A 19,201-nucleotide genomic window follows, 5' to 3' on the forward strand; every position below is an offset into this window, starting at 1 on the left:
TAATCTGGTTAATGTAGTGTCAGAATATATCTGGTTATTAATGTTTATCTCCAATGTCCTTACTGGAGTCTGTGACATGTTTCCATTTAAAGAGCATGCAAGCAAGATGTTTTTTCACATTACATTTAAATTCTTTCATGCTGATACATTCAGGGAAACAAAGAGCAGGGAGAGAATTCCAAAGGTTAGCAGTTTGAGGAAATGAATTAGTAGAGTAGAAAGCTTTCTGGCATCTGGAGACTTATTCAGTGAAAAAATAGGATATTTACTTTGAGGTGACACAAGAGCAGCAAGTTCATTAGAGCACATTCCATTTAGGTACTTGTGAAACAAGAATAAGGATGCAACATTTTTATCGCTGAACATGCGTATGAATACCCATTTTAGTGGGGTACTTATGTATGCAGAAAAGTCCAACAACACGGTCCTTTATCTTTTATTTTTTTGTCGTTTCACCCCAAACAAGGCACGGGGGTACTTAGTCACGAGGAGCTACTATTTAGAATCAGATTTGCAGGGATACTGTTTAGGGAGTTGGATAGCAAGATTACACATAACATTACACTTGAATTTCTGCATGTCAGTACGGTCAGGGAAGCAGGGGCCAGGGAAGGAATTCCAAAGTGGAGCAGTCCGAGAGAAAAAGCTATTTGAGTAGAAAGCTTTATGGCATCTAGGGATCTCTACAGTGTAGGGGTGGGATTTTGCTGCTTGTCAGGTTTGTCTAGGTTATTGTCATCGAGGGGGTACTAATGCTTGGAGTTCATTGAAATACTTGTAAAACGGGCACAAGGATGTCACGTTTTGACGATGGAACAGAGGTTGGAGTTTAGTTGATAGTTAATGACCTATTAGGTTGGCGACTCTTTTTTGAACCTGTCTAGAAGCGAGAGACAAGTGGCAGATGCACCAGACAAGATGTGGCAACAATACTCCATTCATGGGTGTACCGTAGCCTTGTAGAGATACAGGATACTCTCAGGTGTAAGTAGTCGTTTAGCACGGTAGAGAGAGCCTACCTTCCTTACAGCAGCCTTGGCAATTGCCTCAATGTCTTTGTTCCAATTCATGTTGTCTGTGAATATTCACATACTGACATCAAACTGTGCACTTATTGTCTCTATAGACACAACTGTCCTTATCCAATCAACTCTGGTGTTCTTACTTCCTTACTCCTCCCACACCTCTCATAATCCCTCACACATGCCCTGCTTTCCTTGAATCTCTTATGCCACTCAAAAACTGATGCTCAATTCCTGCAAGATGGTCCAAAAGCAGTCTGAAGCATTCCATACATTTGTGGCATTTTTTTCCAAATAAACAAATGAAAATAAATAAATATTTATTTGCTTAAAATTAATATTTCGACGATAGGCACCATCCTCAGAATTAAAAATTTTAAGTATACATTTCTGATGATGGCATCTATCACCGAAATATTAATTTTAAACAAATAAATTTTTTTTTTCTTTTTTCATAATATTGTATTGTAATTTGGCTTATAAACATATTTTATTTAAGAAATAAGACATTTCTCATTAAAAAATTGGTCAGCATTTACACACACAAAAAAAAAAAATCATAAAATTTTCATTCAGCACTTTCTTGGTGTTTTAAATGAACTGCCAGGAAAATTTTGATGATAATATGGTCCTTATTCTGCATAAGTATCTTTTATTGTTGTATTCGACTTACTGTGGTGAAGGCTGTCTTGCAGATGATCCTCTGGCTTGACTGCTTTTACCCCTTGGAGGTCGGCCATGACTAGAGGTCGGCAAGGATTGCGAGCTTTTTAATTGCTGGAATGAAACAACTTTGTTATGTTAAAATAAAAGTGCAAAGAAAAGAAATTGCTGATGTGTCACCACGTGGTCCCCTGCTTGACAACGCTGTTTCTGTCGTATTCTTTTTCATCCTCTCTGCTGACCGTGTTGCTGTCATTGCTATAAATTCATATCGAATTTCAAGGCAAAATAATGGTCTCTACTAAATTGTCACGTTACAGTAATGAATAAATCCAAAAATTACGAAAAAAAAAAAAAATTATTAAAATAAACATTTTTTGACAAAAATGAGCAAAAATAAAATGTTTGCATAAAAAAACACTGAAGAGTTCCAAAGGGAGGTAAATAACATATAACTATTGCCAAATTTTTTTAAACAAACTGTGTTTTGTCTTGTTTTTAGCATAACTGAGTTACTTCCCTTGATAATATGTCATGTCTTCCCAAAGAACTATGGCGACGTTTTTTTATGATGAAGATCGAAAACTCATGTTTTTTTTTTTTAAATAATTTGATAATATTTAAATACTACTGAAATGACAATTAATAATTTAGGAGATATCATTGCTTTTAGTTGAAATTGACAGAAAAAAATACTACTGACATGACCATTAATAATTTAGGAGATATCATTGCTTTTAGTTGAAATTTAGGAGATATCATTGCTTTTAGTTGAAATTGACGAAAAAAAAAAAATACTACTGAAATGACAATTAATAATTTAGGAGATATCATTGCTTTTAGTGTAAATTGACAGAAAAAAAAAATACTACTGACATGACAATTAATAATTTAGGAGATATCATTGCTTTTAGTTGAAATTTAGGAGATATCATTGCTTTTAGTTGAAATTGACAAAAAAAAAATACTACTGAAATGACAATTAATAATTTAGGAGATATCATTGCTTTTAGTGTAAATTGACAGAAAAAAATACTACTGACATGACAATTAATAATTTAGGAGATATCATTGCTTTTAGTTGAAATTTAGGAGATATCATTGCTTTTAGTTGAAATTGACAAAAAAAAAATACTACTGAAATGACAATTAATAATTTAGGAGATATCATTGCTTTTAGTTGAAATTGACAGAAAAAGTCAGTAGATAACATTGTCTTTTTTTTAAATTGATTTTTTTCATTTTTCTGAATTTTGCTATTATAGTGTAGTTGTACTGAAAAAAAAAAACCAAACAAACAAAAAAATTCTGCAACTATCAGTTGCATTCTAGCTGTGTTTGTGGCACCATCGACCTTCTCCATGCTAATGTCTTCTGTCGTTCAATTGTGTCCAACCCACAACTCTACTGTCGTTTACTGTCACAAACCCAAGACTGCCCTAAACCGTCCCCAACTGTCATGTACTCTCCTAATACTGCCTGTAAATTAACTCCAAACCTATTGTCTTCCATTGTTCAGTCCTTTTGTTCCTGTTACTGCCACACCTTGCTGACTGTTTTCCTCCTACCTATAGACTTGGTATTTTCAAGACTAAGGTCAGTAGGTATCCCTTGTCTTATTTCTGAATTTTTGAGATGAGGATAGTTTGGACTGCTCTTCTCATCTTGAGTGTCATTTTCACAATGTTTCAGTCAATGTGACCGCCGACCTTCTCCAGGTGTGTCAAACTCGGGAATGCCGACCCCAACATTGTTTCCGTAGTCTTCTTCTCTTTTGTCTTCTCTGTTGGCCATATCATCATCGTTGCTTATATTGGTAGCTGAAGGGGACAAATATGAATAAATAAAAATAAAAAAACACAAAAAACAAATTCTGTAAATATCAGTTGCATTCTGGTTGTGTGTGTGACACCATCAACCCTCTACACGTCTACTGTCAAGGTCATGTTCATCAGTTGATGCCAGCTCATATTGATCTGCTCTGAGCCACAGCCTGCATTCAATTGTGTCCAACTTGCAATTCTTCAACTCTGCTATCGTCAACAGTCATAAACCCAAGACTGCCCAAAACCGTCCCCAGCTGCCATGAACTGTCACTCCTAACCCTCCTAATACTGCTAATAAATTAACTCTTCCTAACACTCCTAATACTGCCAATAAATTAACTGTAAACATATTGTCCTTCTATTGTTTTGATTTTTTAAATTAATTTTTCATTGAACTCTTTTCGTGATAACAAATAATATATTTTTCACTGAAAAAATTAGTCAGTGTTTATGTAAAAAAAGAAATATCCAATAATTTTCGTTTGGCACCACTGGCGTTTTATGTAAACTGCCTGGAAAATTCTGAATCAGAGTCAGTGGCGGCTCGTGCATGGAGCTGTGGGACTGCAGCACCCCCAAGTTATTTCTACACAATATTAATGATAAAATTAAAAATAATACGTTTGTTTATTATTATTATTATTATTATTATTATTATTATTATTATTTTATTTTTCCTATGTGTACATTATAAAATCATTAACTTTAATGTCGGTATTTCCAAATTCATATAATAACAAAAATAAAACTTGCTTGGAGCTGTGAAATTCACAGTTACACTTTCTTAATGAAATTCTCTTGTACACATGCGCGGATTAGACGCTTTAGGCAGCCGATGAAAGCTGCTTGAAGAACTGTCGCTTGGCGCAGTTCCGTGTTGTGAAATTCGTTGTTTGCTTAGAGTGTGCGCCTGTATAGATATGATAATATTGTTATTGAAAAAAAAAAGGAGGTTTACTTATATTTTTTAAAATTATTATTAAAATCTGCACATAACGTGTTCTTGTACATAAAATATTGTGCTATTTTTTTTAAATACGCACACTTTTAGCGTTGAGATTTAAGTCGGTAGCAGACGGAAATATATAATATGCAGAAACTGTTTATTTTTATTTATTAAAAGTATTCGGGAATTTAGCAGTGAAGCTAACACACGGCCAAGAGTAAAAACCAAATATACAATAAATAAATTTTACCATAAAAATAAAGTTACTTTTCCATCTACCTGCCTTTTTGTTTGTTTCTTTAAAGTAGTTTTAAATGCTATTTATTTTGCAACAACTAAACTTTACAAAAACAACTGTTTACATTTTTTCCTAGAAGCAAAAAAGCGAAGAAACAGTTTATGTTGAAAATACATTTTAGTTAGAAATCTTTTTAACGTGTATGTTTTAGATATAAAAAAATTAGCATTTATTTGCCTCCGACAAGGACAATGTTAAAAGTTTTACACTTTGAAAAATGGATTTTTTACACAAGATTTTTTAATTAAAATGTGGTTGTAAGTAAAAAAAAAACACAGTTTTTTTAAAAATAATTATGCATTTTTAAACTTTACATTGAATTTGTGAGTAGATGGGTCAGATAATACGCATTAAAAAAAAAGTAATTAGAAATCCTTCTGGACTGAGACAATTTTAATTTTTTGTTTTTGGGGGAAGAAAGCTACATTAAAATTCGATGTTTTATAATGCTTATATATGACATCCTATTTTCTTATAATAACTCTCCACTTTATGTCGATCTTTACCGGCATGGGAAGGTCAGTAAATAGCCAAATTTGTTCTTTTTATATAAAAAGCAAGTTGTTAAAAGATTTGTAAATAAAATTTTGTATCTTTAAATATTTTTGTTTGTTTGCTCACTTTATAAAAATGTAAACTTTTTTATTTTGCATTTTATTTACAAATACGTTTTGTTATAAATACATCTTTAAAAATAAATTTTGTAAATAAAACTGTTATTAAATAAAACGCTATTTTCAAATAGTAAACTCCTAAATTAACACTCGTAGGGAGGCAGATAAATTTCAAAGTTTTTCTTTTTTGTTTTTATAAAAAATAAGTTATTTTTAAAAATGTTTTTTTTTTTTTTTTTTACAAAGGCATCACCACATTATCAAGGCCCAGAGGCCACTCAAGGATAAGGGTTAAAGAGTGTACAGTAGAAATTGGACAATATAGTAATCATTAGTAATGAAAATTTGGTAAATTTGATAACTTATATGGAACAGCTCATCGTTTGTTTGCAAAAAAAAAACCCCAAAAAAACCCCGCAAACTTTTATTTAATCTGAAAAGGAATAAATATATATATTATTTTTATTCTGTAAAGTGTACATAATTTAAAAAAATCTTTTTAATAAAAAAGTTTTTGCGTATTATCCATTTCTGATTGATTATTTGTTTTTGTTATATATTTGAATATTTATTTGAATGTTTGTTTATTATTTGATTAAATATTTATTTATATATTCGAATTCCTTTGCATGATATTAAAAAAATACGTAAAATTTTTGAAGCAGCACCCCCACTAATCTCAGGCACGAGCCGCCACTGATCAGTGTAGAAACAACACATTTATCAGTTACAAGCAGAAGGAAAGAGAGAAAGACAATGGGAAGAAAAGAGAACCTGTAGGTGACAAAGGATACAATCTACCCCACCCTCCCTATCGCTGACTGCACTTGCAGCAAGTGCCAACAAAGCTGCAAATCCAGAATCGGACTATATAGCTACAGTAGATGCTGTAAAAACTGAAGAAAGTGCTCAATACTGTTGTAGAGCAAATATGCGTTTTATTTTTTATTACCGTATCTTTCTGTCAAGTTACATTATTGTTTCAGCTACTCGGCCGTTTTTTTCTGTAGCTTCCTCAGACTTTTACAGAAATGTACGACAAGTTAAAATAAAATACTGGCATTTCTGTAAAAGTCTGAGGAAGCTACAGACGGCCAAAAAATCGGCCGAGTAGCTGAAACAATAATGTAACTTAACAGAAAGATACGGTAATAAAAAATAAAACGTATATATATATATATATATATATATATATATATATATATATATATATATATATATATATATATATACATTAGGGATGAGACGATTCCAATATTTTTTCCAATTCCGATTTCCGATACAATTACTGATTCGGTATTAAATTCCTGATGTCGATACAATTACCAATTCCGATTCTTTCTAAATCTCTACATATTTAACTATATAGTTGTTATTTTTCATGATTACCGTAAAAAACACATGTTGAATGTGTAGATATTTTCTCAAACGTAAGGATAAAAAAATCAATGAAATTATCTATTAGATTTACATTTTTTGTTACATTAGATAAAGTAGTTGAAAAATAAATAAATAAATGAATAAATAAATAAAAATTTGCTTGAACCAAAAATAATAGTCGCATCTTTCATGATTGCCAGTACCGTATTGTTTTAAAAACAAAACGTTCGAATAAATGTATAAAAAAAAAAAACATAATAAAATTCTCTTTTATATCTACAAAAAATAGTCGCATCTATTTTTCCTTACAATTAGCATCTCATATAACAAAAAAAATAAATAAATAAAAATAAAACAGAGTTACCTCCCTTAGATGAATCGATCTTTCTTCATAACTACCATAATCCCTTCTGATCATTCAAGGGGAATAAATAAAAGGCAATACTTTCGTATGTTATAAAACTAAGTAGAATATAAGGGGAGGCAAATCTGGTAAAATTATCTAAGATTACCTCCCTCGAAGATTACTGGACAATTGTCTAAAAAAAGAAGTCTAATTAATTTAAATAATCTTTATACATCTACTGTTTTATTTATATACTAGCGTGGGTACCCGGCGTTGCCCGGGTGTTTGTAGGTGTGTGTGGTGTTAAATAAAAAAGAATCCGGGGGGGGGGGGTAGGATCGAACCCGAAGCCCTGAGGAAAATAAAATCGGCCAGCCAGAATGAGTTAGCAAAAGATGTTTGAATTTATTTAAGTAAGAACCAAATTGACAGGTGCGCGCCCGGAAGTCGTCGAGCGTTACGACGACGACGATGACGACGACGTCAATGACCAGGTTTGTTTGTTATAAGCGAAGTAAAAAAAGAAAACAACATTAAAACGTAAGCGGGAAAAAAACACAAAAAAAACTAACGTAAGGCAAACGAACGATGAAAACAGAAAAACGGACACGTGAAAAATGGCTTAAATAAGCCTGTTTCGATATTAAAATTTAAAAAATCGGTGGGTACCCGGGTGTTTTTGGGTGTGTGGTCGGGGGTGGATAAGCGAAATAAAAAAACCCCAGAAAAACGAACGTTACGTCAAAAATGGCTTAAATAACACTGGTTCAATATTTAGATATAAAAAATCGTAAAAAAAAAAAAAAGACATCTCACATCACGATTCGAACCCAAAACATTTAGATAATGAACCAACGCGTTAATCGACTGACCTAACACGACGTACATGAAATTTGTTCAGTTTTTCAACTATTTAAAGTAAATCAGGTCATGACATCATCTGTCGCATGTGTAGAACCGCTCGTCGTCACGAGAAGACTGCTTTTGTTGACTCCCCCCTGTCGAAAATTGTCAATTTCGGGGTGAAAAAATGAACGTTTTTGGACAATTTTTTGATATTTTTCGAGCGAAGGATGGGGCTTCGATATGAGACCGTGTTTGTGAATTTTTGTTGTGTCTGTCGAAAGTTTTTAGCAGACACACAAACATACACACATACATACATTTTCGCTTTTATATATATACTAGCAGGGCTACCCGGCGTTGCTCGGGACCGTATAAACAATGAAAAAACAAAAGCAGATATTAAACATATGTTTTATTCTTAGGGGAGAGGAATCTTTCACCTCAAGTTTTAGCGTTACAAACAAACATTTGTCTTTTATATATATAGATATTGACAGTTTTTTTTGGGGCCCCCCTCGAAGATAACTGATCAGTTGACCAACTTCTAGTGGTCCGTTTGACGTGAAATTTCGATATTTGTCATCCGGGTGATGGGGCTTCGATATGATACCAAATTTGTCAAGTTTGGTTCCGTCTTTCAAAAGTTTTAGCGTTACAAACAAACATACATACATACACACAGACGTTTGGCTTTTATATATATAGACTAGCAGGGCTACCCGGCGTTGCCCGGGACCGTATAAACAATGAAAAAACAAAAGCAGATATTGAACATATGTTTTATTCTTAGGGGAGAGGAATCTTTCAGGGTGAGAGAGAGAGAGAGAAGATAAAGAGTGTGAGAGAGAGGCAGAAGAGAAAGTTGTTCCATCCTCTTTCCCAAATTTGACTACTGTTCACGTTTGAACTCTCATCGTCGAGTTGATCCTCGAGTTGCCTATTGGCCTTGATAAGTGCTAATATAGAGAGAAGAGAAACAGGGTGAGAGAGAGAGAGAGAGAAGATAAAGAGTGTGAGAGAGAGGCAGAAGAGAAAGTTGTTCCACCCTCTTTCCCAAATTTGAATACTGTGCATGTTTGAACTCTCATCGTCGAGTTGATCCTCGAGTTGCCTATTGGCCTTGATAAGTGCTAATATAGAGAGAAGAGAAACAGTGGTTTATAATGAGTAAAATCTTTGTTTGGGTGGATGAATAATCCGTACAGAAATATGTTGACAAGGTGAAATGCAAAATATTCATTTTAATTTGCCGACATATTTCTATTATTTTTGCGCATGTGCAAATTCGTTCATACCTTTGAAGTGGTTTAATTTTAAATCTTTCTTATCTATCTTTCAATAGTTCAAATGGTAGGAAACACGGTGGGAGGACTAAATGTTTTTGTTTCAATTCTAGCTGATAGCACCCAAGTCTTTCTTTAAAACTTTTGAAATCAGTATTATGTATTAGGTACAATATAATATTCAATAGAGAATTGGTTCTGTAATGATAAATAAAAAATCTGCATGAATTAAAATATATTTAAGCATATTTTACAACCGGGTAAGGCCAGGCGCCCCTCCCTAGGACAAAGATAAAGTAACGTTGTCAACCAAAGTTGAGGGATAAATTTATATGTAACAAAAAAACTACAATAGAGTTCCATTCCTTAGATAAATCAGTCTTCACTGGTGAGACCTGTGGAAATTCCATAGTGGCATCTTTTATATGTAATGTATTGTTGCTGGCAATCATACAACATAATCATGTTGACACACCGGTTCTCATCAGATCACCGAAGTTAAGCAATGTTGAGCCTGGTTAGTATCAGATGGGTGACTATTTAGGAATTCTAGGGGCTGTATATGCCCTCTGCTTATCTCGGCATTGTTTTTCTTTTTTTTTTTTACATAGGCATCACCACATTATCAAGGCCAAGAGGCCACTCAAGGATAAGGGTTAAAGAGTGTACAGTAGAAATTGGGCATTATAGTAATCATTAGTAATGAAAATTAGGTAAAGTTGATAACTTATATGGAACGGCTCATCAAGAACTTATTTACGTTAGACTTGAAGACAACCATATTGTAGTCAGCCGGAAAGCAGGAAAACGGAAGACAATTCCACAGGCGTGCAGTTCTAATAAAAAAGCTTTGTTCATGGAATCTACGTTTAGGTTTAGGCACAGATAAAGAGTGGGGGGAATTATTGATAGTGTTTACAGCTAGACGAGTGTTTCTTGTGAAAGTTTGGCGAGGGGCGACCATAGATTGAACCTCATTCGAACACTTTCCATTGTTTCCAGTCGTCCTGTACATACACTTCACTTGCCACTGGTATTTGACAATGTTGACTCAGGAGAGGTGTGGTTGGAGATTGCGCACGTTCTGCCACAAAAATTTCACGTGCAGGCACCCCTTCGTCGGTATCCATAGTCTGTCAAAGACTGAAGGAGCCTGTGTGTGTTTATTGCTGCTGGGCATTCTGCGGACGTTCAGCGTGAATGGAGACCTCATAATATTATTGTACTTATTTACTATACCTCCCCACGCGACAGAGTTAGACCCCAGGGTCGTTTTTCAACGTGGAGAAAAGGTACAAAAATAAAAAAATTGTCTCAGTCGTGAAGGACTGATCCTCCACCAAAAGAGAACAAGAAATGGAAGCGCAGCATCTGAGGAACAGATACTACACTTTGAAGTATTTATTTGCTCCCCCACTAAGCAAATTAGGCACAAGGCCGATTTTTAAAGTGAGGAGTGAAGTGGAAATGGGGACCAACTCACCAGGGAGTAGGGGAGCTGGATAGTGACAATTGGTATGAAGGGTTGCCCCTACATTGACCAAGGTCTTATATGTGGGGTCGCCCCCACATATGGTCTTTGCTTCCAGTATCTGCCGGAACAGATACTACATTTTGATCCTGAAACTGTAAAATATTTACCTAAATGATGTGGTTAAAGTAGTGTCACAATATATCTAGTTATTACTGTTTATCTCAAATATCCTTATAGGAGTCTGTGACATATTTCCATTGTATTGATGCCTGGTGCAAACAGAAACCCCATGATATCATTATACCATGTATAGACCGAACAGATACTACCCCTTGAATCCTAGCCAGAACACCAAGAAGGTATATTTAAGTTTCATGTATGGCCTAAGAGCGACATGATCTTTTTTTTTATTTTACTTTATTTATTTATTTTTACATTGCGTCTTTGGTGATCGGGAGATCCTATTTATTCAAAAGGAGGATAGAAGATGACAACATACTACGAACATTAAATTAGAATATATCTATATACTAATTTAATTTTCGTAGGATGTTATCACTTTTTATCCTCCTTTTTAATAAATAGGATCTCCTGATCAAATAATTTATAATCTGGAAACCATAACACACGTACGTACGTACGTTAAAGGTACTACGGTATTAATATATAGATTATTATCGCAATCCCTTTTGATTCATTCGGGTGGAATAAAAAATAAAAGGTATTAAGTTTGAAATGAAGTTAAGGGGAGGCAAATCTTGTAAAGTTATATAAAATTATCTCCCTTGAAAACAATTGTCACGTAACACTGAAATTAACAGGAACTAGTCCAAGGATGGTTTATAACGAGTACGAACATAAATTAACGTTGTCAAAGTTGAGGGATAAATTAATATGTAACAATCATACCTTAAATTTTTCATATTCACTTGGATCTTCATGCTCCATCGATTCTCTGAAATAAATGAAGAAGAATACCTAGAAAAACATCTTTCATGTTTCAGAGGATTATTGTGGCGTGGTCCCTGGCCTTGGTAGAGGCCATTTTAGATTAACACAGCGTCTTTGTGCATTGTCAAGAACCACACTAACATTTTATTATAGAATGGGTAAAACAGTTACGTTGTAACAAAAGAAGAAATTGATATATATATGAGGGGCGTTCGAAAAGTAATGCCTCCTATTTTTTTTTATTCTGCCAGAATGTATCAAAGGAGATTGTAAATTGCATTGTTATGATGACTGAACTTATGCATTCACGACCTGAAGAAGAATATCTAGAAAAACATATTTCATGTTTCCGATGATTATTGTGGCATGGTCCCTGGCCTTGGTAGAGGCCATTTTTGGATTACCATAGCGTCTTTGTGTATAGTGAGCACAAGATGAAAAAGGCTTGTATGTGAGTCATTGAAGATTCCTTTGCAGTCAATGGCATGGGGGTGGACAGGGGAGCATACGTTCTTGGGTTCTGTTCGAGATGCTGTAGGACGATGTAATCTGGGGAAAATCTCATTTGGTCACTGTCCTTACAAGAGTTCCTAAGTTTCTAACTTGAACAGAATTTTGAACAAAAATGGAAATATTATAAAAAGTGTAAGAGTGTAGAGTGCTTGCCTTGCATGCAAGAGGTTCGGGTTTCGAATCCTGAGTTCGGATGTGTCTAACTGATGAGCCCAAATGAGGGCGAAACTCAAGTCTTGGACTTCCGGTTCTTTGATTGTCATGGCTCTTGTGGGCTGCGACGTTGTTTGGCTGTGGAATTTATTATATACAATCTCTCACATTCTGAAAATCCTATCATAAGTTGCTCGCTTGGTTAGTATTGCTGGATGGCATCGTCCTTTCGAGTTAAAACTCCTACTTGTGAGACATCAGCTTGGGGTTATTAGCTGGTTGGATGACCGCGTCCCGTGTTGAGATGAAGTAGGTTCATTTCACAGTCGGATTTCGGCGCGGTTTGCTTGATCTGTGTTGGTTAATTGAAATTCTTGTGTGCAGGGCGTTTGCTCAGTTGGTAGAGTGCTTGCCTTGCATGCAAGAGGCTCGGATTTCGAATCCTGAGTTCGGATGTGTCTAACTGATGAGCCCAAATGAGGGCGAAACTCGAGTCTTGGACTTCCGGTTCTTTGACTGTCATGGCTCTTGTGGGCTGCGACGTTGTTTGGCTGTGGAATTTATTATATCCATATAATTATAAAAGTTGCTTTGGCCTTTAAACCATCCATCTGGTTTGTGACTTCCAGTTTCAACAAATTCGTCTGCTTACCTATTTCATGGCTTCCCTGTCTTAAATCCAATATTAAAAGCCACTGCTGCTATTCAAAACTTACACAAGGTCAACAATATTTTTTTGTTTTAACTTATTTTAACATGTTTTCCTTACAATCAAATGTAATTTAACCCCTAGTGTTAAAAAAAAAATGATTTAAATATAAATATACAATATATAACTATAATCATATTTATACTCATATTTAATGCTTTTAGTAGTGCTCCTGTGGATTCAGACGACTTTTTTTTTCAGGCCTTACTTAAAAAATATTTCCTTTTCAAGGAGGGGGGAGGTAGAAACTTGGTTTTAGTAGTGCTTTTAGTAGGGCCTCCTTAATTTTAACTAGCAAGGATTGAATGATGATCAACGAATATTTCACACTCCTATATTTTTATTGTCATCGAAATCCGTAAAATCGCCCGGGAGGAAGTTTCACATGCCTCCATGCAGTAACTTAGTCCAAAATATATGTTATTCTACATTGCACTCTAGAGAACCTACTGTTTCTTTTATAAAATTATTTTATATAAACTTCTTTCCAGTTAATGCAAAAAAACATTAAGAAATTTACGTATGGGGTTTAACCTACAGACCACGTCATACAAAAAAACAAAAAACAAAAAGAACACGTAAATTTTCAAGTCTTATAAAATTCTTTCCAGTTAAATTAAGAAATTTACATGCGGAGTTTAAATCTGCAGACCACGTCATGCAAAAAAAAAAAAAACCCACGGCATCAACTTATCCACAGTAGAATTTTCACAGCCCGTTGTTCTATCATTGTTACTAAGTGACGACATGGAACAAATAGCTTTACCGATGATAGATAAATTAAAATAACGGTTCTGATTATTGATTACCAGTAATTATCAGGGATATTCTGAGACAAAACTTAACTAAGACCACTCCCAAACTTATACACTAAAGTTCTGTAAATTTTAAATAAAATCTGTTCAGCCATTTTCGGAATCTATAAGGAACAAACTCCCACACACACACACACACACACACACACACACACACACACACACACACACACACACACACACACACACAGAGACAAAGTTGCATTTATATAATTGTAGAGATTAGTGCTTGCAGTAGTGCTCTAGAGGCTTCCTGAGTTTTATTTTTCCACTCATCACTTAAAAAAATGTTTTCTCAAGACAATAAAAGACAATGTAATCTCAAAATCACTTTTTATTTTGAACATTTTTCATCTTACTCTTTAAAGGCCAACGGGTAGGCTAGTAAGAGATAAGAATATAAAAGTTATTTTTCGTCATTGATGCAAACACGTGCTTGGTGAGTTTGTATTCACAGAGCTTAGAAATGTATAGGTCAATATGTTAGTAGTATGTAAGTAATATATGTATGTGAGTATTTGGCAGCGTGGCATTGTGTATGTGTGTTGGTTTACCTTATGCTGTTCGTGCGTGTGAGTCGATAGCAATTTGTTTCCGTTCGCCTGACTGTCACTACTATGTAAGAATGTGTGTTTGAGATGAAGAAGGCGTGTATATGAGTCATTGACATGCTCTTGTTCGCCTCATCCAGACAAAGGTACAAAAGGGGCGAGGTGGGGGGGGTGTTGAGCAGACTGCATGTAAAACAGACGTTAAACTGAACTTGATGATGAAGAATTGGATGAGAGTGTTTGGGTGAATAGATGTAGAACAGTTGATGTAGCAGGGTCAGTTCACAGAGGAAGGCTTGCCTCCCCCATGAGGGCATAGTTAGACACGAGGTCGCTTTTTAATGTGGGGAAAATCCAGCTCCCCAAAAAGGAGCACTGTGGATAGGAACAAAAATAAAAATTGCCTCAGTCTAGAAGGATTTCTCCTCCAATGATCGAGGACAGAAAAGGTGAAGTGTAGTATCAAAACAGATACTACACTTTGCTCCTAGCCAAAAGGCCAAGAAGAAAACGGAAGGCCAAAGACGTTAATGTATGAGAAATAAATAATGTTACCATAACAAAGAATTACTTACAGAAATTCAACCGGATCAATGTTATCCAAAATTCTTGCCCTCGAAGAATTACTCCCTGTGTCGATTTCAGCCTAAAAAACATTGAAAATTTCTTCTTATGATCTTTCTGCATTTTTCAATAAAAATAGAATTTCAATAAAAATAAAATTTCTTCTTATGATCTTTCTGAATTTTTCAATAAAAATAGAATCAATCAATAGAAATTAACTTTAAAATAAATTTCAATCATTTACATTTTGCTATTATTTGGAACTAGCAAGGAGACCAGACGTTGCCCGGGATTAAATGAAGATCAATGAATTTTCCACACTTCCAATACTTTTATTGTTATCAAAATCGGTGCAATCGCCTATTTTTCAATCAAATCGACTGATTACCTGCTCTAGTCGGGGATCCACCATAATGCACTAGAAGGAAGCTTCCCTTGCAGTGACTTAATTCACAATACATTGCAGTCTACACTGCACTGTGAAGAACCTACTGGCGATTTTATAAAATTATTTTTATATAATGGTTTGAACTAAAGTTTAAAATGCAAAAGTCAAATATTCTGGTTCAAATGAGTTATATAATCAGAAACGAGGTTGAACCTAGTTTGATTTTTTATTACAATACATTTTCATTATTTTTTTTGTATTATTTGGGCTATTATTCTCATCTTGGTTGTTTTTTCCACAACGTTTCGGTTGATGTAACCTCCGACCATCTTCAGGTGCATTCACACTGGATGTTATTCGTGAATAGTGAAAAAAATGTTGTTTTTTTTTTGTTCTTTCCCAATGAACATAGTCGTTAGAAATTTAAAATGCAAATAGCGCCAATACAATTTCTTTTTTTCTTTTTTTAATAAATCCGGGTTCCTTCCATTTTTTTGATATGATGTTTGTATATTTTTTAAAATAAAATAATTTTCAATCCTCATCTCAAAAATATGCAAACATCATATAAAAAAAAAAGCAAAAAAAACGGAATGGACCCGGATTTATTAAAAAAAGAAATAGACTTGGTGCTATTTTTCAGCATTCACCAATAAGATCCAGTGTATATACCTGAAGACAATCGGAGGTTACATTGGCTGAAACGCTGTGGAAAAAACCACCAAGATGAATACAATAGTCTGAACAATCCAAATAATACAAGAAATAATTATCAAGCCTCATCTCAAAAATATACAAACATACATTTTCATATTTGAAAAATTGAAATCTCTATTTACAGTTAGACATTCATGTTAAAATTAAACAAACAAACAAACAAACAAACAAAAAACGTTAATAATAATAAAAAAAGAATTCCTGCGTTTTTACTTACAATTACTTTTTCGGCCTCATTTACCAACATGGCCGTTTTGGCTTCAAGTTCCTCATTCAGTCGTCTGAAAAGATTTTCAAAGATTCCAAAAAATCACCAAAGAAAAAAGTTTTCTTTTCTTTAATTGTCAAACAATAAAACAATTTTTTTTCTAAATTTAATGGTTTTGTCAAAAAATGAAACCATTTTTTTTTCTAAATTTAATGGCTTTGGCAAAAAATGAAACAATTTTTTTCTAAATTTAATGGCTTTGTCAAACAGTAAAACAATTCTTTTCTAAATTCAACAGTTTCGTCAAACAATAAAACAATTTTTTTTTCAAAATTCAATAGCTTTGTCAAACAATAAAACAATTTTTTTTCTAAATTTAATAGTTTTGTCAAACAATAAAACAATTTTTTCTAAATTCAATAGCTTTGTCAAACAATAAAACCATTTTTTTTCTAAATTCAATAGTTTTGTCAAGCAATAAAACAATTTTTTTCTAAATTTAATGGCTTTGTCAAACAATAAAACAATTTTTTTTCTAAATTCAATAGTTTTGTCAAACAATAAAACAATTTTTTTCTAAATTTAATGGCTTTGTCAAACAATAAAACAATTTTTTTTCTAAATTCAATAGCTTTGTCAAACAATGAAATAATTTTTTTCTAAATTCAATAGTTTTGCCAAACAATAAAACAATTTTTTTTCTAAATTTAATGGCTTTGTCAAACAATAAAACAATTTTTTTCCTAAATTTAATAGCTTTGTCAAACAATAAAATTTTTTTCTAAATTCAATAGTTTTGTCAAACAATAAAGCAATTTTTTTCTAAATTCAATAGCTTTGTCAAACAATAAAACAATTTTTTTCTAAATTTAATAGCTTTGTCAAACAATAAATTTTTTTTCTAAATTCAATAGCTTTGTCAAACAATAAAACAATTTTTTTCTAAATTCAATGGGTTTGTCAAACAATAAAACATTTTTTTTTTCTAAATTCAATAGCTTTGTCAAACAATGAAATAATTTTTTTTTCTAAATTCAATAGTTTTGTCAAACAATAAAACAATTTTTTTCTAAATTTAATGGCTTTGTCAAACAATAAAACAACTTTTTTCCTAAATTCAATAGCTTTGTCAAACAATAAAATTTTTTTTCTAAATTCAATAGTTTTGTCAAACAATAAAACAATTTTTATTCTAAATTTAATGGCTTTGTCAAACAATGAAATAATTTTCTTTTCTAAATTCAATAGCTTTGTCAAACAATAAAACAATTTTTTTCTAAATTCAATAGCTTTGTCAAACAATGAAATAATTTTTTTCTAAATTCAATAGCTTTGTCAAACAATGAAATAATTTTTTTTCTAAATTCAATAGCTTTGTTCAACCTTTATCGTGCCGACCATAGAATTTACTTTTCGATTTATTTATTTTTTAAGACAAATTTATCATAGCTTGTAGACTTTACAAGAAATTTTTGTAGTTTACATGAAAGCAATATACATGAACTACTGAAATCAAGTTAGCTTAGTACAAATATTTGATAAAAATCGAATTTGGAATAAAATTATCGGTAATTGAGCATAACACAGTAGCTTAACTTCCAAACATGTCATTAAAGGGCGTTTGCATCACTGAATTGAGGTACGGAAGGACAAAATAGAAACAATATCCGCTTTTCTCCAAAACTGCTTACGTATATATTTGGGTAAAATATTAAGATATTTTGTGTTAATATATTTATGTTTTAAATTTATTAATAGAAACATGAAAAAAACAATGAATGCGCTGTGAAATATTTTTTTGAATTTGTAAACATTTTTTATCAATTTTTACTTATTTATTTTTGTCAAACTATTTAGATATTTTAAAAATATATTTATTGACAAAAACATTAAAAAATAAATATTGTTTTGAATCCTTAAACTTTTTGTATCAATTTTTATTTATTTATTTTTGGTCAACTATTTAGATATTTTAAAAATATATTTATTGACAAAAACATTAAAAAAACAATAAATGTGTTGTTTAATATTGTTTTGAATTCTTAAACTTTTTTATCAATTTTTATTTATTTATTTTTGTCAAACTATTTAGATATTTTAAAAATATATTTGTTTACAAAAACATTAAAAAAAACAATAAATATATATTTATTTACAAAAACATGAAAAAAACAGTGAATGTGTTACTAAATATTATTTTGAATTCTTAAACTTTTTTAGCCATTTTTATTTATTTATTTTTGTCAAACTATTTAGATATTTTAAAAATATATTTGTTTACAAAAACATTAAAAAAAAAACAATAAATATATATTTATTTACAAAAACATGAAAAAAACAGTGAATGTGTTACTAAATATTATTTTGAATTCTTAAACTTTTTTATCCATTTTTATTTATTTATTTTTGCCAAACTATTTAGATATTTTAAAAATATATTTATTTAGAGAAACATGAAAAAACATAACATTTTTTTTTTTTTTTACATTTTTAACTGTTACAAAATAGTGAGTGTACAAGAGAAAAGTGGTTTAACAGTTGTATGAATAATCTTATTAGAATTCATAACAATATTTTATATTTCCATAAATAAATATATTCTCAAAATATCTAGATAAATTGAACAAACACTTTTTAAAAACCTTTTTTAAGTTGTGAACACAATGCGACACATTCATTAAATTTTTTTATATCATGTAAATAAAGAAATTTTTTTTAAATATCTAAACAGTTACCAATATATATGACACATTAACTTAAATAAACATAGCTATTTCTTATAAATTTTCCTAATGTCTGTCTGTCTGTGGATGTGTGTGTGTGTGACATGGTTTATCTCAGCCTACATGCAATCCACCCAGGCAAGTAAGGTACCAAAATGAAGCTTATGACCCAGCGGATGTTTTAATGATATTTATATCCATGCTTGGTGTA

The 19,201-nt window shown here is 32.2% G+C and overlaps 1 protein-coding gene and 1 pseudogene across 6 annotated transcripts in view; both read right to left on the bottom strand.

Annotated features, from left to right (window-relative positions):
- The window catches only part of LOC145267058 (testis-expressed protein 9-like), a 43,302-nt gene that overhangs the window by 15,892 nt on the left and 8,209 nt on the right, over positions 1 to 19,201 (bottom strand). For all 6 annotated transcript variants that reach the window (XM_080123006.1, XM_080123009.1, XM_080123005.1 and 3 more), the window contains exons 3-6: positions 16,277 to 16,340; positions 14,966 to 15,036; positions 11,608 to 11,653; positions 1,696 to 1,799 (exon numbers count right to left, since the gene is read on the bottom strand). In XM_080123006.1, coding sequence (XP_079979132.1) covers positions 1,696 to 1,799; positions 11,608 to 11,653; positions 14,966 to 15,036; positions 16,277 to 16,340 — 285 coding nt within the window. The remainder of the gene's footprint in view (positions 1 to 1,695; positions 1,800 to 11,607; positions 11,654 to 14,965; positions 15,037 to 16,276; positions 16,341 to 19,201) is intronic.
- On the bottom strand, positions 14,718 to 14,901 carry LOC145267314 (U2 spliceosomal RNA; annotated as a pseudogene).

Source organism: Euprymna scolopes, chromosome 42 (genome assembly GCF_053919585.1).
Source record: "Euprymna scolopes isolate OS-2025 chromosome 42, ASM5391958v1, whole genome shotgun sequence".
In the NCBI taxonomy this organism is placed as follows: Eukaryota; Metazoa; Mollusca; class Cephalopoda; order Sepiida; family Sepiolidae; genus Euprymna; species Euprymna scolopes.